This window comes from Styela clava, chromosome 8 (genome assembly GCF_964204865.1).
Source record: "Styela clava chromosome 8, kaStyClav1.hap1.2, whole genome shotgun sequence".
Classification (NCBI taxonomy): Eukaryota; Metazoa; Chordata; class Ascidiacea; order Stolidobranchia; family Styelidae; genus Styela; species Styela clava.
In genome coordinates, this window is record NC_135257.1 from 7,317,247 (window position 1) to 7,344,986 (window position 27,740).

Genomic DNA, 27,740 nt, shown 5'->3' on the forward strand with positions numbered 1-27,740 from the left:
TTTGAAAGTTTTTCTTCTTTCCTTCATTATGAGACTAAATAAAAAATAGACACAACAAAATATTCTGTAAATTTCTGAATAATTTATTGCTGACAGTATTATTATTTTACAAATTCGTTTGACGATCAAAAAAAAAATTACAAATAGGAATCATAGTTATTACATTTCTATTCTGCAAGAATGCTTCCTGTACTTGGTCAATCATGCCTTGAATATCCATAATGTTATGAAAGGTTAAGCACAAAATTAGTTCAAAAATAAACTGAAATATAAAGTGAGCAATATGAAGAAAAAAAGTCTGAGTATGGAAAAGATGAATAATAGTGAATAGCAATGGAAAGATAGGGTAAATAATAATAAGAAAGAAAAGTTATACCAGTACATTTGAATAAACCATTCAAAACTGTTTCTAAATTAGGTACAATATTTATCATAAAATAATAATTTTCTAAAATGAAATGAAAACCACACTTATGTCCATAAATGAAAATGTAAAGATATTTTGAAATTTAAAACAACATCATTTTACATTCCATGGATATATATTCCTTATCAACTCGTATTTCTTGAAACCGAAAATTCATATATTCTGGGTATGCATTTGATTAAATATCGATAAACCATTATGTTTGTTTGACAAAGTGGAAACTTCAATATTTAATCTAAAAAACAATTTTAAACTTTTTATATCGTCTCGAAGTAATCAATATTCACATTTCTTACTACATACGTGATAATGTTGAAATTATATTTGACAACATACAAGAAGTTCATACATGTATCAACTTCAATCCTATATCAATGCCCATGACGCCCTAATAAAAAAGCAGTTTTATCGTCACAAGTTGCAACGTTGATAACCTTAACAAGATGTAGTATTGCTCTATCTTCGTGTGTAGCAAATTGTCTTTCTGATCCCATGGGAGCAATATTCAACATTTTTTTTATCATATATTATTTTCTATTTAGTACATTCGTCAGATTCTGAATATAAGTTTTAACTGGCAAAATGGAATAACAGAAAACATTGTGTGATAGGAGCACAGTCTTGTACATATTTCACAGTTAGTGCCTTGTATACCTCTTCGATACAACATCCAGATCGCCTGCGACCTCCTTTCTCTTTATACCATCCGTTGTACTACTACATAAAACATGCTGGTATATTACAATTACATCATTGTATGACGACCCTCGATGTGTCAATGGTAGCTTTTATGAAAAGCGTATTATTCTTGATGTAATTGTTGTCTTTCAGGTCTTTGTGTGTAACAAACTTTGGATAACCAAATCCGAGATTAGAACCGTCGACATCGGAATCTTTTCGACGAATTTCTGGATCTTGGAAGTTTTTCCAGTTTGGATCAGGAGTGAATGTTACATTTATATGACTGCGTTTAGAGGAAAGTGGATCTCCCTGCAAGTATAAAATACAAAGTACATGAGATTGGCGTTTAAAATGGAAAAGTACAATCAATATGGTTTAGCTTGGTATATGCAAGAAAAGTAGACGAGTATTTGAATAACTGGTTAATTCAATTTATTACAGTATAATATGAATGGATCCACATTAAATTCAAAACTTATGCCAAATTTTACAGCACGTTGATTAGATTTTGTAAAAATCACTAGAAAATGTTATAGGAAACATACAAAAAAAGAAAACCCATAAGAAGACAATATTTTGGCTACGTCATGTCAGAAAGTAATATTCATTGAAGAATCAGCACACGTCAAGCCAATTGTTAAGCACGTTCCATGTAAATCTCCTCACTATTAATAAAGCTACTTAGCTAAATTTACAAATTTACCTGATCAAGTATTGTGAATGTAATATCATGAGAAAACGGCCATTCCAAGAGAGAATCGTATTCTCCATTCAGAACTCGAACATACAAAGACAAGTGCGATCCGTGACCGCCACCATTGCCATTGAGAAAGGCTGATAACTGAAGTTTATAGCCGTGTCTGTGGGTGTAAAACGGCGGGCTGATCAGCTCAGCTTCTGCTTGGTCTTTTTGAGCTTGCTGGAGAGATTTTGTATATTCTGGTATTCTCCACAATAATACACCGTTGTGGCTAACAGTTAAATCGCTGACCTGAAAGACAAAAATACAGGTTTAATTATAATATATTGGAACAAAACTCACAAAATTTCTTCATCAATAATTGGTAAATGCGGGCGGGCATATATCAGTAGGGATATGCAAGTATGTATGCACAAATAAATAATCAGTTGGAAGAAAATTCCAAACCTGTGTGTACACTCTTATATACTGTATATGCGAAACATTATGTTTCTCAACCATTCGGAAAAATGTAAAATAGTGAATGGTGTTGTATTTTACTCAGTGAAATTGCAATTATATATATTTTGCGAAATAGTAGAACCACTTGGATAATTCTGAATCGATATTATTTACAATGCAAAATCATTTAACATTAAGCAATATGTATGTGTACAATAGACATCAGTATAAATCAACACCCATGTTGAGTTTTTAACATCAGAAATTTGCATTTAACGCCCCCCTGTGCATCTGGATTCTTTTGCCGGCAATAGAAACATATTTGCATATACAAACCTGTTTTTGTAAGGTTTCGATTTGTCTCTTCTGTGTTCTTACAAGTTCAAACATAGTTCTCATGTGCACGTTCTGATTTTCTGTTAAATGTCTATCGAGATGATAGCGAGGACACTAAAAAATATATAAAAATAAAAAAGATAAATTTAAATAATAAAGATAAAATTTATAAAGATAAACAAATGAAGAATAGGATAAATCTCTCATTTTTGGACACGAAAGAGACCTATGGATCGTTTTCTTATTACGTCGTCGTTGTTGTCGTGATTGTTGATAATTTTCTTATTGTTGCTGTGAAAAAATCGCTTTTTCCATCAATTACTGGGTGAACATCCATTTATTTATTACTGCTTTGAAAGATGGTGTTGTCGCTAGTTTTCTAAATATGGAAATGGAAGCAAATAACAACTCAGCAAATCACATAAAAGCTTATACCCAGAAATTGTAAGTTACGCAAAGAATGGCAGTGGGTGTTCAGTTTTGTACATTATGATAAAATTTATATAAAAGAGGGTTGCATAATAGTTTAACCTTTCCTTAGCCAAATTGTCACCTATTGCATAAGATGACAAAATATAATTACACCGATGACAAACCGAACCGAAGATAAGATCGTGGGAATATTTTTCATAATATGAAATAAAATAAAGAATTTTACACCGCACAATCCGCACTGTATGTAGTACAAATTTATGATATAGGATTTTATTAAAAGTTTATATTATTCTAAAGACCTAAACTAATTAACGATTGCATCATTGGGATCAGATTCTTATCAGCATGTCGCCTCGCCTACCACAAACAAAAATGTTATGAGAAACTTATATTTTACCAGTGGACTGATTACCACTAAAACTAAGAAATAGGTGATTGACACGACAGTCCTCCAGGGCTGGTCGGCGAGTAGTAATTTGTTCATTTATACGCACCGCACATGTTTGGTCAATACATGGCTCACGCTGATAGATAACTGTTTGTGATTTCTATTCACCAATTTTTCAATGTATCAAATATAAAACAGAAAATATTAGTACATGCCGATGAATTACGCTGGTCAGCGCTAGGATCAACCTATATGTACGTATATCACTGGTGTTTTTTATCGTTATCTATACAACGTCTATGCCATTTGTAGTATGCAATTACTAGTAGTTTTGTTAAATTTTACCAATATTTTTGACTTCTTTTAAACTCTTAACTCCTTTAAAAATGTATTATCTATTATCAGCAACATGGGCAAATTTAGCAATATTTTCCGCTTGATACTGTTGACTGACCCTTTAATTAGGTTTTAAGATACACAAAAGAGCGTTGAAATTATCTTTCGATAATGCATATTTCTGTTGGATATTCGCAGCTGGCTAATGGGTTACTTCATTCGCATGTTAAGTACATTTTTTCGTGGTAACGATTTTGAAAACGCAGATAGTGAAAAATATTTTGAAGACTGGCTATGAATGACAAACCTCATCCAAACAAGTCTGTATAGGAAGACAATTGGGCTCGATACCAGAATGGTCAACCTGGTACCCATAAAAGAAATACATCATCACACTTCATTTAAACACCTTCAACCGCCATAGAAGTAGGCCATTCGATTATATGTGATATTTCTTTTAAGTTCCCTCGCAAAAAGTAACTGTTATAATTAATTAACGAATAGAGCACGCGACAGGTTAAACCACTAATTACAATTGAAGCACGCTTAACGCAGACCTAAGAATGGGAATTGTAGACATTCCGACCATAAAATGAGTCTTAGGAACAATTAGGTGTGTTGCAGGCGTCAAGACCACGAGAAGGAATCAGTAGAAAGAACTTCACGTACTTCTCGTGATAATACAAGTCTTTAAAGTCGTTCATGACTCAACGCTTAAATCACCAAGCCATTCTTATGCGCAGAATTGCGGTCGATAAAAAATAACCGTCGATAATCTGGGCGACGATTATTGTTGATACAGGGAAACCGCTGTATAAAAATATTAAATTCCTTATTATTCCAATATCTAGATTTGTTTACATTTTACATTCGAAACCGTTTGATAAGAATCCTATCATAATAAAAACAAAACTCTCTTGAGTATATTATTAATAATGTAATTTGCAAGGCTGAACAAATATGGGCGCTTGAAGATCGTCCTTGTATTTGGTATTTTATCCATCTATCATACTTGTATTCAGTATTTCAGCAATATCTACAGGTTATAGGTGGTAAGGTGGGCGTCACGTTTATGTATTCTGGCAGACGACCCCTAACGAAGCAGCTTCCTACAATAATACTGTCGCAAATAAAGTTTATTTTCGCTCACTAACTTTAAGGTTTTGAGGGGGGCACAGGGATACAAAGTTGTCTTTTTATTGGTTAAAGATATTTCCAATTACTTGTCGACGTTTATGCTACTTGTTCCAGCTTTTACCACGTTCACTAGCTAGCGGAAATAGTTTCGCTACAGCGAAATTGGGAACCATAACAAAGAAATAGCGATTTTTTTATCAAGATAGCGCAGACCGACAACAAAGAACACCACCCCCGCTTGCTCTCACCACTACTGTTTAATTACAAATTTATGTCCCGGAAAGAAACAATGCCAAATGATGACAATTTTAGCACTAACGGGCCAGAATGTTTTCGGCTGTTACAAGGTTACAGAAAAGTCGACGACATTTGACAAATTAAGCCTACAATAAAGGCGTTTTAAGTTGAACTTTAAACAACTCAAAATTACCACATCATGATTCTTGAAATCAAGAACGACAGCTTAAAAACGAATATAGGTCAAACCTCAAAATTAATATTTATTAATGTCGAGAGGGCACCATTTTGGATGTAAATATTTCGCTTTGGCATAGGGCATTTTTAATCGACGTTTGTAAAACGATGGCAAGCGATCGTTTACGTGACACTAAAGAACAAAGTTCGAAGGTTAATCTTCAAAGCGCTACCGGTTACAGAATTTAACTGTTGTGAGGTCAAAACGGGAATAGCGAAAGCTGGAGAACGATTTCTAAAAAAGTTTCACAGTTTGGGCAAACATCACCAGGTTTATTGACATGTGCTGACTGCAATTGTGATAGCCTAGAGAGATCTGACCGAAAAATGCGTTTCACCACATGATTGGTCAGATATCTATTTATACAACAAATACCACATAGTGTAGGCGATCGGGTATGACCTACGAATATTTGAATAGATTTTTTTCAATAACTTTCAAAATCTATCCAGAATTGAACATAGTAAAATACATAATAGATATGTTGAAATCAGACTAGGGTCTTTTGAAAAGTATATCCATTGAATTTGATCAAGTTTGGCTCTGCCGAATTAATATATACCTAAACCGACAAGTCGTTGTTTTGAGAGCGTAGGGAAACTCACTTGAAATGTGCTCTATGGTGCTTGAAAAGTACGTGTGACCAAGTGGTATTGGATAATGATTATCCGCATAGTATATGAACTACTTACTATTTTGCTATTGTTAATAGTATAAATAATGATTTTAATAGTGACAGGAAACGTTCAAATCCTAGAATTGTCTGTTTGAGATAAATTGAATATTATTGAAAAATTTATTAAAGGTCCAAAAAACGGATATTGGTGTTTTTTTCTGATGATTGATTATAAATGGATCTTCTACAAAGACAAGCAGAACGTGGAACGTCTTAAAACGCCAAAGCGTGCCAATCCAAAACAAACCTATTTAGTGAGAGATTCAAGGAATGTGTTCAATTTTTTAGATTTTAAAACCCATTTTGGTGGCGCTCATTCACTTTCAAGTTACAGCACATGAAATATTTGTGACAATGTTTTGGTTACTCCAAACTCTTGAAAATGTAATTAACTACGTACAATCGGCGTCAATAGGGCAAATGCTAACACAGCTGGCGAGCGCCTGCGTGGCAAACAATCCATAATACTACAATCGTATTTCATGACAACTCTGAATAGGTACTGAATTTTTTTATCAAAAATTTATGCCTGACCGGATTTGGCCCAATAATATTGCACTAGGAGCAATTTGAACATCGCGTAAACCTCAAAAACTTATCAGCAATAAAGACTGATATGATAGTGTTTCGTTCAACAAATGAGGTAATAAGATGTTGATGTTAACAAGAAGCTATCCGTGGTACAATCCGTACTAAAATTGAACATTGAATGCCATCGTGAAGTCTTATGAAGTGGTTATTCTACAATCATAGCGTGATGTAGCGCATCCACTCGACCCAATTATCACACGCCCCTTAAATGTAAAATGCTTTGTTTGATGTGATTAATAACTTATCCCTCTTGTGACTATAATTAATCTGATTTGAAAAGTGGCGTCATGTTAGATTATGGGTCATCTTAAAGTTTATACATGTAAAGGTTTTATGCTGATTTGTTAGTGTCGTTTAAATACATGGATTAAATTCTCCAGTGTTTTTGATGAATAATATTGGCACAATGGGTTGGTAACTTGTGTATGGGACACAGCTATGTAGCTGAGTGAAGATGTTAATTTATAATCTCTAATTTTGATTGTTATTTATTATTATCAAGGTTTCATCTAGTGAAAGACATAGCTTCAATGAAAACTCCAATTTATATACATTGCTAGCAAACCGAAGTACTGTAGAATTACTTTAGCACAACGTAGTCACTCTCAGAACCTTATTTGTCAATAAAAATTGATTATCGCCTTACCTTATGCTTGCATCCGACTTCTTTGTACGGGCATGCTGTAACAGCTGCTTTGCAATGTTCTTTCATGTGGATCTCTAATTCCTCACGTGGAATTTTAAGGACATCACAACGATTTGGACAACTGATTGGATAACGAGGGCAATTCCCAAAATGAGTCTGAAATATGAATATACGTTTTAACGTTTGATAGAATAAAAAGAGTTTGTCATTAAAGTATATACGGTATACATAAATTTCCTCACAAGCAATGTGAAAAATTCCGCAATGTTATCTATATGACATTACTGAGGAGTTTTATGTATAGCAATTTGGAAACAAGCTTAATCGTGTGCAACTACAAGTTCCTTATTTCGAGTAAAAGCAACCTTGACTCGGAAGTATTCACCTTCAAAATATCAAAATTGAAGTCTTTATCGCAGTGTGGACATTTTGTTGGTCGTTTAGGGCAATCTCCGGTGCTGTGTCTTGCCAGATACTTTCTGAGCATTTTAGCTCCGCATTTGTTTTCGCAATGTACGCTTTCCATTGGGCAGTTTCCTTCGTGATCCTCAAGCTATAGAAATAAGAAAAAAGTTTCGTTAATGTACATGAGCATATGACAGCTACTTATCCCTACGAAAGATTTATTTTCATGTGTAGCGTACCCAACTTATTACATCATAGACATTTATAATCCCATTTTTTTCGTGAGACATACATTTTTATAATAGAAATTAAAATTAACGATCGGTTTCCAAGTCATTAGTTAAAGTTGGTTGTGGTTGTTGTGTGTTAGTATTGTAGTGGTTCGAATACCATTTACGGACCGTTGGCTTTCTTTTTGTGGGCAATTCGACTCGACCGTGGCCTTGAACAAGTATTTAGTATGACGTGACTTCCTCGAATTGCTTGATTGACTTTGAAAAGACGATCGAATCAAATTACAAGTTAAAAATGATAGTCAGTGTCAGGGAGTGATGTTTTGGCCTGGTTAAAGTATCCACTTCATTTTTAAAATCGCTGAACCTGATACAGTAGGTATTCATATAAAATACAGAGAATGGTGTTTCAATCCAGTGTTACACAGTGCTGCACAAATGCACATGTTTTTAGATGATTCCACGTGATTTTCTAGGGCGAGATATGTAGGTTAACAACTAAGAACGACATACCTGTTCTCCCGAAAAATCCTTCGAACAAAATTCGCATGTTACTCTTCTCTTCACACACACATATTCCAGATGATCGGCTAATTTTGAAGCTCGCAAGCGAACACCGCATCGATTTGGACAGTCAATTTCACTGTGACTGCATTTCACGATATGGTTCTAAAACGTAAAATTTTTGAAAAATGAAGATATTGATAAAACGAGTTAAAATAGGGGTTGTTGATAACTATGAGAACTTTATATAAGAGTATGTGACAATAAAACAGTATAAACTCATTTTGTAATATGGTATTGGAATCTTGGTGAAACCTATACTAAGAATCCAATCCTAATTTTTATGCTTCATATAAAACTTTTCACTTGAATCTTTTTCAACTATGTTTGAATTGTGAACCCTTTTCATATGTGGATCGAATGCTACCTGAGGTGCGTAACAAACAATAGTTAGTTCACTATACGACACCACAAACGCGTACCTTAAAAATTCACAAAAATCACCTATTTCTTAATTGAAAAATTTGAGTAATCTAATGTTTTGCCACAAATAACATTCATTGATAATGCACCAAACAGCCAAAGTTTTCCATTTTTATGAACGTGATGGAAAAACTGGGAGAAAATAGAAAACAACTTTAGCGACAATACAAGGACAGTCTTATGACTGGCGATACATGATGTGCGTTTCTTATATAAAAAGAGAAATGAATTAGGATTTTAATATAGTGACGGCGAATCTATATCAAATGACAAACACGATTCAGACAGGGCGGGGGAGTAATACCCGACGATTTGTCACTCCGTCACAAGCTGGCGTCATGTGCGTCACGTAAAATTACGCAGATTTGACGACTAAAAAACAAAAATATTCTAATTTAAGTATAAATAACAGATATGACATCGCGATTGACTACCTATATTTAGTAGTATCAGTTTACAGAGCTAATTAATAACTTAGTTTCCAAACATTGGCAACAAATTCACAACACCCTCAACACGTCTATTCCGCATTATTACAAATAGATGACGTCATAAATGTCCATCCTTAAGGTCATTGCTTTAAAATCTGTTTTTTTTTATAAGAGGCAAAATTTTTATACAAAGGGACTGAGTTTTATTGATAATACATTATTACAAAAAGAACAATTTCTGTGAAAGATCACACAATGGAGAAGACACAGATTGCCAAGTTCGCTATAAATATTTAATATTTCAATTGTCGGCGAGTGTTTAATGTTACCGCAACACGTTCATTAAAATTCCTTCCGTAGAATACATTAAAAAATTATCGTTCGGAGTTATATTGTAGTATGCATGGGCCAAAGTAAACTCGTACTTCAATAGCGCGAAATATTCCTGGCCATACTATTGTAGAACAAGACTTGATTATTAAATTAAATTTCTTGAAAATAACCACAAAATCGGCCGACGTCGCTTTGATCTGTTTTACACCTGTTATTTGCATTTCAACGCCTTGCTGCTCTTTGCAATTTTGCTATATCCGCACACAAAATTAGATTATTTGAGCCATGAGTTCCAATATTAAGAATTCAGCTTTACCAAACTCACGATAATACCATGTTAGTCAGTGAATTACCTAAGAGAGATAGATTAATATGGCATCCTTTATTACGCCTTTACTTTGCCAGTTTGGGAAATGTTCTATATTTTTTGAACGTAGCAAGTTTCGAAATTATGAAACATTTCTCGTTGAAGAATACAACTATGTTCCGAAATATTGAATAGAATTGTCATTATAATATCCGAGACTGAGTATTTTCCACGATGAGGCGACCGTGTAGACATGAGGCATCCATTGATTGAAGCAATTTTCAAATGCTAACTACGAATATAGGATTGTTTAGAAACAAAACACCGCATAATTTGACAAGGAAATATGATATGGTTTTGAATTATCATTTACAGCATGGAGTCATATTTCTAATAACAATGACGCCTCCCAATTCTTCACGTTACACGTTTTGCCTAAACGTAGGTATTTACAATATAATAAAATAGGAAAAGTGCCTTCGAGAATTAGCGCCAAAATATGAATGATGAAATTTGAACAGACTTCTAATATGGATCAGTGAATTATATATGAATGCAATATATATTGTTCCATTTGATACAATGGTAGGTTGACAAACAAACTTGGGTCGAGCATGTAATAGAAAATGAGATGTTTACAAAACTTTACAGTCGTCTACTTAACTATGGTCGAAACTGGAAATTCATCTTAACAAGTTTAATCCAAAAAAGACAAGAAAATCCCAATCTACAGTGTTTGATATTTTCTCAGTAGTAAACCGCCTACTTTGTCTAGTTACTCAAATGCTAAATACATGGTATTCAAGTTTTGTTGTGGTTTTCACTTGGTATTTTAACATGAAAATTGCTTCCGGAAACCGAATCGGATAAATATTGAGTAGTCAATTGAAACAATTGCAATAAATAACAGAATGCAGGAAATAGAGAAATGCCGCTGACCAATTATTGAGTTTATAACAGTCCCCTAAACATATGCAGCAAAATGTGTTTCCCTCATTATAAATATAAATTGTATCGTCAAAATCAAGTTATGGATAATCAAACATTTTTATTGCGGGATTCGCATGTCTAGCACTGTCACTTTAAATTAAATTCAACTATTTATCAGGGCGTATTGGGCGTTTTGTTAGTAAAATATCTGGTCATTAAATCAAATTATGAAAAGTAATAAACTATCTTACAGAGCAATAAATTACAACCGAGGCGATGGATTTCACCTGCAACTTTCAATTCAAGTGGCTTCGTAAAATTGCTAGGGGCAATGAGGTCAATATCGTGGAGTTTCAATATGGAAAATACCTTCAAATTGTGCAGTTTCCCCGTCCATTTACATCCGACAGAATAGTTGGAACAATGTGTTGTCAAATTCATGATTTCACCTTCGAGGTCTGGGTCTGGATAAATCTGAGAATTAAATAAAGAGACACTGATTAAAATGGTGCATTCGCAAAGAAAACTATTTTAAATATTTATTCAAACATTCAAGTGGGAATTTACTTTGGTTCGTGCATTCGTTTCATTTATTTTATTACAAGGCTTGTTGCAAGCATTACACTTCGGATCTCGAAAAAAATGTCCTTGTCTAATCCTGTCCTGTCGTTAAAATTACACTTTATTTCGCACGTACAGTAACGAGCTGTTGCTATAGCTTCTCTGTCAATAATATAACTCCCTGTGGAAGCCATTTGACAGGCAACACCTTCGATCCGCGGGCAAACTTATAAAATTAATGATTCACATAACCCTTACAGCTTTATGGCTTGTCGTACAAGAGTCGTAAAATCGTGTAAACTAAATCTTTGGATTTTTACGATGACGTTCGGCATGTGCAACCTAATCTTGGATTAAAAAGATAAAGCTTTTTATCGATTCATCTTTCAGATCTGGTTGCTACACGTTACAATCACGTGCTTTGTGTATATTGTGCTAGAAAAACACCACTGCTTCTAAACTTGATAGAAAATGGCACCATAACATACTGATAAGCGAATTTCCATTCAATTCGTTACTTTTTTCACTAAGTTGGTATGTTTTATTAATCGGTCATTCTGCACACTACGATGCAACACTACCCAAGATATAGGGTATATCGCTACAATAACGGTCCTAACACAGACTTGTATTTGACAACAAAATAACTTTCAAATTGCTTAATTTCATTGAGACTTACATTGAAATAAACCACTGACATCTCTCGGTCATTCCTTGCTAAATTAAATTTAAATGGACGTACTTCGAAAGCAAAATATACACTTTATAGGTATTCCAACGAAAAAATAATAATGTCTAAACAGATTTGAAAACAATTGTGTAGGGCAGTAATTTACACATAAAAAATCTATATTTTGAAACAAATCTCGGTAACCATATGTCGTTACATGAAAAGTGACATGCGTTAGGCGATTGTGTTGCAACGGTGTGCCAGGTAATTGCATATCACAGATACCTTGATGTCTCGAGGGACAGGTCTGATAACGCTGTAGAATAATTTGACTAAAAACGATTTCCAAAGCGTGATTTGAACTAATAAGGCATATGGCTTACGAGTCCGCAAACTACGTAGCATGTAATGGTATTAAAATTAAAGCATCTTCTGTTCAGCCGCAAAATTTCGCTTTTTTAAACATTGCTAACCGTGACGAACTCCTTGAAATTTATGTGAAGTGATGACACGAGTATGCTAAACAGATGTAACTCGAAAATTTTTTTCACAATTTTCACCAGTTTTTTTTTTATCAAATTTGCAAATAAAAAATTATTAGGGAAAAGTAATTGAAAGAATAATCGCAAAACAATATCATTGTTTTATTATTCAAAATGTTTAATAAACATGAGCAAAATCTGATTTATTCGGTGTCGATCAAAACGTCATTATCAATGTATGAATTATTCTTTTAATAAAGCCTGCGGGGGTTCAACAATCAAAAAGAAAATGCTTTCATCCTTTCATCATAGGTTGTATTTACCAAGTATGATGGACAGATTAATAAATCAAAATACCATCACTATCCATAGCAATTCGAAGTAAATCACGAACTAAAACGCAAAAGGTTAGTAACGAAGTATATAACACAAGTTACATTCTGGCACAATATGCACCAAATACATGGCGCGTACCCCGTAGTTCAGTTAGGCGAAATGCTTCGCAAAAATAAGCTAAATTTTACGGAATTTTCACAGCGGTAACGACGAAAGTGGGCGGTCTGGCAGTGACGCAACATGTGGTTAGTGACAGCGTAGGTTCGGAATTTCAATTGCCGGTGTGTGATTTTGTTATTATTATACATTGCGAGTATATATCTGAAATCAAAATAATATTTCCGATTCACAATGTTGGTGTAATATTTCAATTTCTGGTATAAGATTAACACCAACTACCACTAACAAACGAATTAATGACTCCAGCGACAGTGTTATATAATCAAGAGTGATCTCATTTAGTATGGGTCAAGCCCATTCCGGGCATTGAGATACCTTTTACCGGCGATACCTGATAAGAAGAATGCATTTAGCATGCTCTATCAACCGCATAATCCCAATAAGGTTGCGGATCAACAGGGACCAGATCTGTTGAACAAAGAATGTTGGATAACGATATTGCATTGAACTAGTGCCAAAACCATACGGGTAAAAAAGACGCCATATTGGCTATAGGTATTTGTACACGGGGATTCGAAGTCCTAATTCGAGTATACTGGAAAAAAAGTAGATATGAATATTTACATCACTGCCATTTACAAACTTTGAGTTAGAAAAATGCCTGGTTACGACATCGTTTATTTATATCCTCAAACATAACTTTAACAAGTTTACATTATGTTCACCGTTACATCACCTCCCTAACATGCAAATCGCTAGTAACACGAATACTCAGAAAATTATTACAGCGCTGAAATCAGATAAATTATAATATTGCCGCGCCATGGTAACCATGTATAAGCCAACATAGGACTGTGACCACAAACTAACCCGCTTGTTAAACATATTATGATAAACGATGCAAAACTGCAAACAAATGTTGTCACATACCCCAAAATACGTTGGCGAATAAACTACATTTAGTGTCGAATTGCTGACTTACATGTGTTTTGGCATTAAATCCTTTGGTTTTTAATGAATATTTAGATGTAAAACAAGGTCGATTATCCAAATTTTATGAGTCACAAAATGAAAGCGTTTACAGTAACAGATTAGACTAAAATGATCAGCAAAATGTACAGTGCCGGTAGCGTACTACATCTTCTTCCTCCGATGACACTGATGTAAACAAAAGAACTACCGGTTACCAGCTGTGGGTTACAGAATCACCATGGAAACGTATTGTTGAATGCCCGCTGCAATGGCCGCTACCGGTCACTTAAAATTTGCGTTGGACGTCACCGGTATTGTCCAGCGGTTATTCACGCTTATACAAGTGGATTATTGAAAGCTACTCGCGGCCTTAGGATGCTTATTCAGGGGGCGTTAGCCTACTTAAGCTTAAGATGACTCACTATGTATTGAGTACATATTACTATACGGATTTTGATACCCTTGGTTTTAACTTCAGTAGGCGGTTTAAGACGTTGCCTGTTGGTAAAATTAAATCACTTAAACATTTCACCAAATGAATCAAGACGAGGGTCACTATAATCACAACCGTTTGTCAATATTTTTATTTATGAATAGTTCATGCGTAAAAAGCACTGGACAGAATTGAATGTAAAACAAATGCATGTCCAGATTAAAGTCCAGCCCAATGTTATTTGTGTATGTGCAGCCGATACACTATGTAGAACGAACATTTAGTTAAGACCGGGAGCAGTTTAACATTTATTTCGCATAAATACAAAGTTCATGACAAAATACCAAATGCGTTTTATATTGACGTAAATTCTATGCGAAACAAAGAAAGTTATCATTACGCCACCAGCTATCTTATTCCCTGATTGCAAATTACCCGGGTATTATATTCTCATAATGATGGTAATCGAAACCGTTTACAAACGTGTGTTGGTCAACTTCAAGCTGTCGTAATATATAATTTCACATAAACGGCGTTTATTTATTAAAACCGAGCAAATAACGGTACTGATTATCGTGTTTGACCTAACGTATTTGATGGAATTTTAGATCTGAAATTAATATAAGGATTCGATTTCAAGGAATGCGTGGGAATTTAAATTTCATATCATACAATAGACTGTGTCAATACTTCATTGTCTATAATATACCGTGCGAATTCAAAATCGGGAAATCTAAACCGATTTAAAAATCTCAATTTTCAATTATTATTACCAGTCAGGCAGTCATGCTAACTATTTGTCATTTTAGTATGTTTCATATAATTTGATACAATGATAAAATACTTTGTTAAACCTTATAGCATTTTTTAAATAGTCTTAAACGGGCCATATGAGATTGATATGAGAAAGAAGCGAATTTGGATAGATCGAATGAATACAAGGCAAGCCCAAAGCTCAATATAGAACAAAGAATTCGACATTTACAATGCACTTGTATTTTCTTCGTAGACCATGGCGCAGTACTCTTGACCCCAGTGTTACGTTACATTAATCACGAGGTAGAATTTCTTCCAACAAAGAAAAAGACATACAAGATATATAGCCTATTAAAATTTTGGCAATACTCCTATATCAAAATTCCTTAATCAGGTGTTCTATTGGAGTTCGCTTGTACGGGGGTCGACCTTGCGTTTTGTTGGGGTTATCGTGACCACAAAACCAAAAATTACGCAAAGCGTATATGACGACCGGTTAGGAAATCGCACGTAAATGTCAATTACGTACATTGTACCTTAACGACATAATAACCCTAGAGCATGAGTTGTCAGAGGAAATACGATAAAACAATAATTTAGTTAATTTACGGAAGCATAGTTATTTATCAAGATTGATCGTTGGGAGTTGAATTTCGCCCACGTATCGAAACTTTTAAATCAAAATTTGTCGGGCACCATACAAAGTTGGAAAATTCATAGGCCACGTCAAATTGAAAATGTACGAACTTTAGCCGATGGACAGATTTAATTATCATTCCATTTAGAAGCAATAGCAGATCATTACCGACCACGCCAATTTTCCAACAACAGGGAAATCACGACTCTATATGAGTCGTGAAACAAGATAACGTAGTCAAATATGTATCAAAGTTATTGGTCATCCAATTAGACCCATTGAAACACAAAGATGACCTGCCGAGTTCGCAAATATTCGAGCAAATGACGCTCTAACTATACATGAAATGATCATACTCATGGAGCTTACCGGTGCCGGTCCCGATCCCGTACAATAAAAAACGACTCACAAAATTATCGGGTAGACAGTGCCACACGGTCGCGTTTTAAGTGGAATATAAATTTTTCTAAACGATGTCGAATTTTGAGTCATTGTTGAGTTAAATGATAACAGCAGGAGTTAAGTTATCTTATGATTTATTCAGAGTTAGAAAATACGATTTTTCATTTTGAATCGTGTAGCTTTTTATTATCGAACACATTATTAATAATTCACATTGTCAAATTTGTGTATGTAATTATGATATTAGATTATATTTTATTCTTAGGCCTTTTGTCATGAAAATTTCGGAAGAGTCACAATGGAAAGATGTTTAAAATGACAACTAAACCTTAAGCAAAACGTATCGAATATAGTGAAAGCAAACAATGAATTGTACAGAAAACGTATGAGAATTTTAAACGTTCCGTTATTATTGCTCTGAAAATATCACACGGAAATCCACTCAAAAAACGCCGCACTCACTGAAGCAATGTTTAAAGCTTGCCCAAAATGCTCATCAATATTTAATATTACTTGTGTGGCTTATCAAGTGCCAATCTTAACATAAGTTTTCCAAGTCATTTTAAATTCTTTGTTAACTTGTCAGAAAATCACTAATACTACATTATGTAATATAAGTTTTTCGTCGGTTTACCGATGGCAATTATGCTCAAACATAAAGCTGCAATTAGTTACCTAAGGCAGCAATTATAAAAACCATGGTACTAAACGAAGATGAAAAAGGTCCAAACAATTAATAAAATTTATCAGTTTGTTAAAGCGATTTGTGGGTCAACTTGGGTTACGTAATGAACACATTTAGCTTCGACAATAACCAAATATGACAATAAAAAGAGTTACGTCGCGTCCGGTTACATGATACTCTTAGGCTAAGTAAAGTATAATTAAAAGCTTTTAGAGGCATTACAAGAAAGTGTAGACTAGACGGTTTCAATGAAAGCGACATCACGTAATACGCCGGTTACGCCAAGCTGAAATTACGGATTGTGGCAGAACTGGCATGGACATCATCACTTCCTGTGACGCCTGTGCCAATTTGCGATTTTGATATGATGAGACGCCGCAATAAACAAAGACCTAAACAGATAGTGTTTCCATCTGTATACAGTTGAACACGGTAGCAATGGATGCCTGAAATCTAAAACATTTCTCATATATACAAAACCTATTATTGGTCACCCATGTACATCGAACGCTATGGCACCAAAAGATTCCGAACCCGAGTGCTTTTAAACAGAATTGTACTGAAGTTGAAATAACACAAATTAGTAACTAAAAAATGACTTTTTTCAAACAATGGATTGGGTGGCAGCGTGTCTACTCCCCACTGATGTTCAAGTAATCTTTAAATCTTGTTACTGAAATAAACCGGTACCAGTACCTAATACCTTGGCCTTAAATATTAAAAAAATAAGCGTTTACCTTTGCAAAGTCGAGAGACAGATGATCCACTGGGCAGTTGAATACTCCAGCTCTGTAAAAGAATAAGATATATTGAATATTTTTCAAAATATAATTTTTTTTCTAAAAATAATTCTTATCCTCATTGCAAATGTTTATTGTAAGACACTTCCAGAAATGAAAAAAAAAGAAGAATTGACCCAAATCTCGATTTTGTCAGAAACTGTGATAGATAAGAATGAAATACGATATAAGTGCGAAATAATACAATTAAGTGAATTCATCATTGAAAATCAGACATCGACATGAAACTAGTCATAGTATTATGCAGACTTGAACTGCAAAAAATGAAAACAATACATTTCTCAATGCCAATCTCGTTATACACATTGCCGTAAAATGATTCACACTTCCTACTTAAAGATTAGTGTTCGAATTACCAATGAAAAAAATTAGACGAAAACAATATTTTCCAGCTTCGTTAAGGGCAAATGAATAATTCTCCTAGTTCTTCCTTCAACAAGAGCCCATCCAAAAACAATAACCAAATCACGAAGAAACTTTCTTGCACACCAACAACTAGAAGTATTTGATATTTATCAAGTATTTGAACTAAAACGCATAACTAAGACAACGCAACTAACATAGAGTTCAAATCTGATGAATAAGTGGATAGGAATGTAATATATAAACTTATATTCACCTTAATTAACAAACAAACGGACAAATCCGCCAGTAAGCTGTGAAAAACCATTTACGTTTAAAAATAAAGCGGGACGCCAAGTTTAACTAACACATTATGACTTAAGCTTCTTGAAAGTTATTTATTAATCAAAAAAGGAAATGAATGCAACGATATGTGTGATACCAATAGTGAGAATATACTAGATGACTAATCCGACATAAATGTTGTTACATCGAAGGCTAGGGAGCGGTTGTACATAGGTGCGAACATAAGTTGACGTAACCGGATTCGCAACGTATTTCACACAGAAACAAAAGTTAGCAAAACATTTTCATATTTCATCTGTTGCATTACTTTCACAATTACAAATGATTTCTTGAAATTTTTGGAATTAACGTTCGCCTTAGTTGTTTTGCTCTTCACCAAGCGCGATACGTCGCTTGGGCGGTCACACACATCAAAAAACTTCTTCGAGGTAATCAAAGAAATAATTCAGAGGTAGATTCATTTACTTTATCATAAAAAAATCAAACGTGTATAATATTACTTAAAGGGAAATTATACTTATAGGAATATTTAGGCCTTGTCAAAGAACAATGTGTGCAGTAAAAACAATATACCGGTAATTCGAGGTTATTGTATAATAAGTGCAACTATTCAAGGGTAAACCACAATAATGATGATAATTCCAGTCGAAGCTCAAAGTTTGTAACAAAGAAACACAAACCATGAATATATACATATTACAAACAATAAGTATGGCTATAATTTCATGAAAGCCGGCGCAGCCTAAAGCAAAAATTTCATGGTTGCATGCACCGTGGACCTTTAAACCACATTCTGCAATCTTTACGCCGAACGTAAACAAAAACACGTGAGGCGGAAATATTCGACGGCATTAATTGAGCGAAATTTGATATGGCACAAGACACCACTTCGAAACAGTGTGGATACCTTTTCCTGTCACACGTTCTAACATTTGAAATTGTAATATTCTAGGCTAAACGACGTGTGGAAATCGAAAGCGATCAAAATAGATGTAAACGATTATTTAAATAGAGTATATTACCATGTACGGTAAGATTATACTACAGTCAGCTATACCGCATGTATTGGTAATACAAATATCGATATACTAACATCTGAAATTCTTCCTGTACAACCGATGAGCAGGATGTATGAAACTACAAGCTAATGGCTAATACTATACTGTCAACTAATAATAAAATGGTCCCTTTTCCTAATCCCGCAAATTTGAGGAATTTTTGTAAAAATTTCCGACAATAGAGTCACCCAAACCAGACACGTGACTCAAAATATTAGTTATATCCTTAAATAGTTGACCTTTCAAAATTTAATAACCATTCTCCATCAACAATTAGTCATCTTTAAGATGATACTATACCCACTTAATCTTATAACGCCTGATTCAGAGCCCTAGTGCGGCCCATTTAAGGCTCAAGGCTGTTATAATTATAAAAGAACTCAGCTATCACAAATGGAGAAATTAAAAATTAATACACAGCAATAGTCTAAGTTTTACCGCCCGATGATAATAGTCGTAAAACCACAAAATTGACATTTGTGACGCTGATTTTCTAGAATATTACATTACCAGAGGATGTGATCTAATAATTTTACGGTTGCTGGATGAGGAAGATCGAATTACTAAAATTTAAAAGTAAGACTTGATATTTTCTTAAAACAAGTTTAACCAGACATGAGATGCTTTTTCGGATTTCCTGGAAAAGTCCATCGGGCAGTTTACGATTGAGGTATAGGGAAGTGATGGGCATATCGATTGTTTTTATTTCGAAATTATACACAAACGGAAAATAATACCACATAGCCCATACTAAATTTATTTAACAAAAGACCATTTTCAATTAAACTTGTAAAGAATAAACTGACTCAACACGTAGAAAAGTCAACATCAGTTCGCAATATTGATGAAATACTAAAAAATTACATCACTCAGAACAGTTAGATTATCCTATCATGAAATTTAGTTGGGTCACGATTCATGGGAAACAACAATCACCGTTCAAACACATGTATATATGAATCGTTTAAAAATTAATTGAAAATTTTCATATCACAAATTTTCTTGTTGTTTCATATATACCGTAACTATGAATAAGATAATACTATATTGAGCTGGGCAAAGATATTCATCACTATTTATAATTATTTTTCTAACTTGGATGTCAGCCCATAAGCCTAATTATACACAAATATTTATAGGAAACCGTCTAAATCGAAAACAATATTCCAAATTAGACTCATGACAGTATATGTTTCAATGATCCATCGACCATCAATTCAAAATAACTGATCAGTGCAAAATATCGTTGACCCATTCGAGAAGTATGTTAATCAAAATTGAGTCGTTCTGGTGAAGGATTGGAAACGGGGATTTTTATGCTCAATGTTTGAATATGGTTCTATCTATCGTATAAAAAAAAATTTTCAAACGAATGCTCGCACCTGACCACACCGACCGAATATTCTAAAATTGTCCTATGCCAAGCAAGATCAAATAAATTGTCTGACGATTCCACAGCAATGCATGCTTCATGCATGAATGTGACTTTACCACGTTACGGACTACAAATAAATTTAGATAAATCCAATTGCGGAAATCTAAATTGAATAATCAAGATATCCTCCATATTACTGCTTCTGTTAAGTCGGATTGAAATCTTAACAGTTGACGGCCAAAACAAAATATCGCACGGCGTCTATACCATAAACCAAAACAAGTCAGACCAGTTTAACATGAAATTAAACTTATCCGTATCTACCCAGCGTATCAGAACCGCATTACGACAGCGTGACATGTGTATTTGACAACTTGTTTTACATTAATATACCAAAATACATGAAACCTACTAACCTTGATAAGATATCACACAATGGGGTTAGCTTATGAAACCGTGGGAAACTAATGATAAACTATAAACAAGTATACAAACAGAGCCAAAGTTAATTATAATCTTACTTTGGCAACAACTCCCACGGGTCGTCTTAACTAAACAGGCTATACTTTATTGATGGCCTCGAGAGGCTCATTTGATCAAAGTTGATACCTTCTGAACCTTGTTAATATTGCTAAATTTAAGTAATTGATCACATTTGGTTAACTGAACTCGATTTGCATATTTACAGTTTTGACTAAATGCAAATGAAGAATGATATAGAGAAAATGAATCCCTTCAAAATTGAAAATTTAGATTGACAGCGTTAGAAAATTTACTATAATTTTGATTAAGAGGCTTCCCTCATTTACAATTGGAAACTTTAGAACTAAAAAATAAAGTATGTATACAATAAAACAAAGCGGGCGTGAAAAACATTGCTTTTGGACACAATAAAAAATAATGTCAATTTCGCAAGTCAACACAAATTGCAATTACAATTAAATTATGTGTGGCTAGCAGCAAGGTTCGGTGTATTTCACTGTGATATGAATAGCACGTATGACACTGAATATTATTCCAAAGGTGACTGTAATCAATGATAGATTCAATAGCGTTTGAAAACATCTGGAGAGCATCTTCTTGTATATGTTAGGACTTGTAAACCAAACTAGACATATTGTAACGCCGCGTGGCTGTCGATATCAACAAAAAAGTTATTGTTAGTTAGTAATCCAAGACTTTTGTCGGATACAAATGAAAAGACTTTAGTAGGTCGTGCCCACTCTGTTGTAAACGATTCTTTGGACGCTTTTCCCCGTCCCATCCATTTCAAAACATTGTTAAAATCAACAATTTTGATTATTATTGCTCTGTAGGTATTGTAACCAAACGAATCATAGAGAGTGGTAAGGCGATACTTTTGTTAGTAAAGAACAGCTGGTCATCAGGAAAAGGACGTTAGGTTTGTTGATGGATCACATCGTTCTTTTCAATCACACCACTCGAGGTGGCCGCCGTTTCTAACGGTATGGCCATTACACCGTATTGATATGAACAATTCATACATTAAAAATACAAAAGTGTTCAAACATTGAGTACAATCACGAAAGCTTACATATATAGACGTTAGAAACACCATGTGGTCCAATGTTGAAAAAACATTGGTGAAAATATTCATCACGTTATATCTACGAACGTGCCTATAACTTAGATACCGTGATTATTGGATTCTGGCATTACGGATATAATAACGGCCCATCCCCTGGCTCACCTTGGAGAACATTTGTAGGGTCAATAGATAAGCTATATAAACATAAGCATGCATCACTATGTATACCCATAGTAAATACACCAAAGAAGAAATAGACAAAGTTTTTGATAGCTTCTTCTTGTGTTCTTTGTGTCATTAGTACATTATTTGTTTACGATATTTTTGTGTGATTATGACCAGTCATTCTTGTCAATGCAAATTTTATTTTCAACATTCCCTAAAGTAAAATTGTCTTGGCACATGTGATTTACACCAAAACAGATGAGACGATGTATCCATATTTTCAGCATCATAAAGATTCAAAACGACTATCAAGAACCCGACCACCAGGACTGTGGCCTTATTGTTTTGTCATTAATACCAACCAAAGCCACCAAAGCGAGCAATAGCAAAACATTTTAAAGTATCTTCTACTTTTTCTAGATACTTTGCTTTTAGTTTTTAATGTGAGCAAACTATACATGGCCTAGAAAAAATAAGTGAATTCGAGTAGTTGCAATGTGGGTGTATCGAATTACTGGCAACAAGTCACTACTGTGGTTTGGTGCGTTTCTAGTCATGATATTGGAATGCAGAGTGCGTGAGGTGTACTGTTACCTTTTAGAAAAGTCAGATAGAATGTGGGTGAGAGAAGGTTGACTCAGAAAACAAATTTAAAGTATCATTTTCAATCACAAACCAATTATTTCAATGAACCAAAATATACCTGCATTAATGGACAATATTAGATTTCTTGCAGAAAAAATGTATCCCCAGTTCCTTATTTGTATTGCCATACGAGTTTGCAATTCTCTAACTAGCGATGGTCAAACGTATATTTAGTTGGCTACAAGTGACTGCAGGACAAAAGAGGGTTTAATAGAGGGTAAATGATGCAGGGGCTTTCAATTGTAGTAAAGCGTGATGTGCGACCCCATACACATTCACTTGAATAAAGAGATTACAAAACAAAAATCGTACCCTATTCCCCAAAAGCTGTAGGCTGAGTTACGTGGGTGGCAAGTCATTTCAAATTATTTTTATGTAGGCTAATGTAGGTGTTGATGCATATACAGACTGCCAAGCGGCAAATGTGTTAAATTTTCGATGTGAAAGATGTTCAAGCTCGGTCTTTGTTAGAAGTTTGCTGTTTTAGTGAATGGACACAGATGAGTGGATTTGCAAAGATAGAAATCAACCTCTTCGACAAAAGCATTTGCCTTCATTCCACCTCCCTATTATTAACAAATTTATGGTGTTTATTTGTAGATAACGTAGTGTTTATATTTTATCTCGACTTTAAGATATCGTTTTACCACCGTTCCTACTTTACAAGGTTATTTTGCATTTAAATAAGACTTTATTAAAACTTTATATTTGATAGGAAACCATGTTGCAATCTCAAAACACAGACGTTAAGAGACTTTTGATGTAAACTCAAACAAATAAATTCGGTAGATGACTGCGGTCATAGGCCCAAGGTAATGCTTAGAAAATGGAGCTTATACATGACTTGACCGTTGCATATTTTCTAATGTGTAAAAAATCAATATTATCCATATGTGCAAAGTGCAATTTTCATACGAGTCAGCCCTAATCACTATAAAGGGATTTTGTTGAAATAACATTAGTGTAACTGAACCCGAACTCATTTATAATGCATGCTTGTTAGTCTTGTAATTTACTCACTGATTCGATACGGCTCAGACTATATCGATTTTTAAATACATTCACGTTACTATTTTCATTCAACGATGTTGAAAATGGAAATTATAATTCAAATTAACACGATTCTGGGCTTATATGGGACGTTTTAATCCCAGGAGGATATATCCATCCGCTTAAATTCAAGCCATCATGATTTAAAACCTGTTATTAATACTGCTTTTACACGAACTGAAAAATCATTTGGAACAAAAGGAAGGGAAACATATTTGCGGAAATCCTATATCCATGTTATTACTTTGCACCGTATGTTGATCACATCCACTTTTGGATGATTCATTTAGGTTTATCCGGACCCAAACTAAATGTACTAACCATAATAGCACGCAATGTTCGAGTTTAATTTTGCAAGTAACCAACATATCTTTGCATTGATAAATATTATATTAGTACGTAATTATTCAGTCATAATTAATAAGCATGCGTAGATAATTTAATCGCATTGATAAGCTACAATAATATCCATGATATTATTAAAAACCGTTAATAGTATTTCATGTCATATCGGTATGAATCAATATACGAAAGGCCGGTAATTATTGTAATAGGCAACGATCATAAATACTATTATATTGTAATCCATACACGTTTTAAAATTTGCTCTCGTATAATTTTTGTACTACGGGTGGTATTTATATATTGTTGAAAGTGTATAATATGTTGATTGCGCAATGTTGGGGAAGCTATAGTATATAAAGTATGGCGGAGCTATACTTTAAATCACAAACAACATGTTCCGTACACTATATTGATACACATGTTATTGTGTTTAATCCCAGATCATTTTGATAACCCATACCGACATATCAGTAGCGCATTATTTGTATTGTTGGTATTTTTTTCCACTCCCATTTAAAAGCATCTCCATTGTTGTAAGAAATGTTTTAATAACATATTAAATTATAATTCTTACTCGCGTCCGTATCAGAATTGAATTCCTAACATACCTGTGTCAAATAATTCCTATTGATCAGATAGGGCATTTTTGTGTTATGTTCTATTTAAATGTATCGCATGTTTTGATTTGCCCGTCGTTGATGTCTTTACTCGAGAGCCGACTTACTCGACACCTATTAAGGTCAAAATTAACTAAATCGAAATAAGGTTTTCAAATCTTGTATTATCAAAACAAAGTTCATTCTATTACTAGGATATACGCAATCAGCGAAACTCATCCCTAGCTTTATGAACAATTTTTTTTTGGATTGTAAGTAATTATACTTGACAACACCTTCGTCAGCAATGGTGGCACGCGTTTCTTTTTAAAGCGGCTTCTAATCGAGACTATTTACATATGAACTTGAGCAAGCTCGCTAGGTATGAAAACGTTCACCAGACTTGAAAACATTTTATCTTGAAATAAAATCGCCGGTAAATTCGTTATTGACAAGTTGAATCCCAGATGTGCCAGGCACAAAAGAACAACATACATAGCACATTTGCTGACTTTAGTAAACGAATCGTGCATACACAAGTCACGGTAATCTAATTAATACTTAAGTTCAAATCCAGCGAAACTTTCCGGTTATAAACAGTGGCTCTACTGAATAACAAACGATTTAAAACTACGATCTTATATTTTGTATTTCAGATTTTTTTAATAATGCCAACTCCAAGTAAAACCCCACCTTCATGACGGTAGTTTTTGATGTAAAAGGCATTCCGATTCTGAATACTGATAATATTATTTCATTTTTTTGCAATTTGCCTGGCGCCGTACATCACGTTGTGCAAAACATCAAACGAATGTAATCCAGGGGACATGGGATTTCAGTTCAGTTGTGTGCAACAATCGAACCCAGATCCATATAAGTAACAACTAATCGGCTTAAAAGAATAGATCATGTGTCACTTCGGGTAACAAAAAATAACAAAAGGCACGTGATAGACGGGCTTGTGATTATCCACACAGACAATTTACTTTATACTCTAACTTTCTGATTAGTTAAACGCGAAAAGATCGAAATGCAGACTGAAATTAATTGTCTGGTTCTAATACTATTAAATGACTAAAAATGGCAAAATTTAGAAGACAGTTGCCCGAATTCTTGAAACCTCTGTTTCAAATGAAATCAATTATAAAATTTTTCCAAATAAATTTCACGAGATATGGTACTCGGGTGGCCTATATGCACTCACTGTAACGTGAATATTTAAATACGCTGTTACAATCATGTTTTCATTGATTTCTGTTTCCAAGTAAAATAAAAGGTGAAATGTGAATGAAAACCCCGCGGCATACAAAATTCTAAAAATGCACTTGCGATGCGTGTCGCAATTAACCCTGCACAGACAAGCCTAAACACGCCTGGATATGCGCCAGTAACTACAAGCATTCTTTGTCTGGTTTTCGTGGGGAAAAGAACTTTTTGAAAAATGATCATATGCGTTCACGGTAAAAATTGGTACAAGAAATAATGAAACTGCCAAAATTCTTCGAATTTTGCTAATTACTGTTTGTTTTATATTTTAATACATGAGCAGCATCTAGATGAAATCTAAATTTTTGGTCACGGTTATTCTTATTACTTATTTTAACAAACGGTCGGTACGAATCAAGTGGCAGAAATAACAAACTTGGTTAGGCTAATATTATCCCGTCAAAACTATTTTTTCAAATACTCTGAATTTCACGCACGAGTGTGAATATTTCTTTCTCCGAATATTGAAATCGACTCCAATAAATTGGTTAATGTTTTACTTTTTATTTATATATATGCGAAGTTCTATTTGATCGGCTGTTATTGGCGCCAGAATGAAACGGCGGACATAAAAATATACCTGCAATTAAATATGGTATGCCTAGTATACACAATTAAAATGCAATTTAGCCATGTACATTTGTCATATTTAATATGCCCAAACCTGTTTTCATCAATAAATTATACAATAAATCAGAGAACGCGCGCAATGTCACAATAAAAGTCGTGGTCATATATATAATTAGCACTATATTTATTAACAGCAACATGTGTAACAATTGACTATAAAATGACAATAAATGGAACAAGTAACCGCTTCTTATCAGCTCCCTAATCCAATCATGAAGGCAATAAAAATATAGTTCAACTCACCCAAGGAAATCTTGTAGACATGTGTCACAAAAACGGTGCTTGCAGGTTGTAATTTGGACGGGGTCCTTTATCGGCAGATGACAGAGAGGACATTGGTGCCTCTTACGTACTTTATCAACAAATTTCATATTATAACCCGGCATTTTGGACGCCAATGTTTGAAGTACGCTGGACATAAAGAGGTTTGAATTTACCCCTAAAAATGCAGATATATCCTCGATAAAATTATACTATATATAGCAATATTAATAAGCTTATTTCTAAGAAATAAAGAGATGCATCTTGAATCGAATATTGACATATTTAATATCTCGATCGATATACTAATAGCTGCCGGAATGTTACTGAACTATTGAATTTTTTTCAGTAATTTTATCTACACGGCACAGAACTCTCATGCTCACCAACTTCAAATCACCGA

General features: G+C 34.1%; 1 protein-coding gene across 1 annotated transcript; it reads right to left on the reverse strand.

Annotated features, from left to right (window-relative positions):
• Nucleotides 1-62: 62 nt before the first annotated feature.
• On the reverse strand, nt 63-27,586 carry LOC120345475 (TNF receptor-associated factor 4-like). The gene is made up of 9 exons (XM_039414933.2): nt 27,320-27,586; nt 17,687-17,738; nt 11,265-11,369; nt 8,421-8,576; nt 7,655-7,822; nt 7,270-7,425; nt 2,586-2,699; nt 1,812-2,099; nt 63-1,417 (listed from the first exon to the last, which is right to left on the reverse strand). Exons 1-9 carry the CDS (start codon nt 27,493-27,495, stop codon nt 1,178-1,180), a joined length of 1,455 nt encoding a protein of 484 aa, XP_039270867.1. The 5' UTR covers nt 27,496-27,586; the 3' UTR covers nt 63-1,177.
• Between the last annotated feature and the right edge of the window lie 154 nt (nt 27,587-27,740).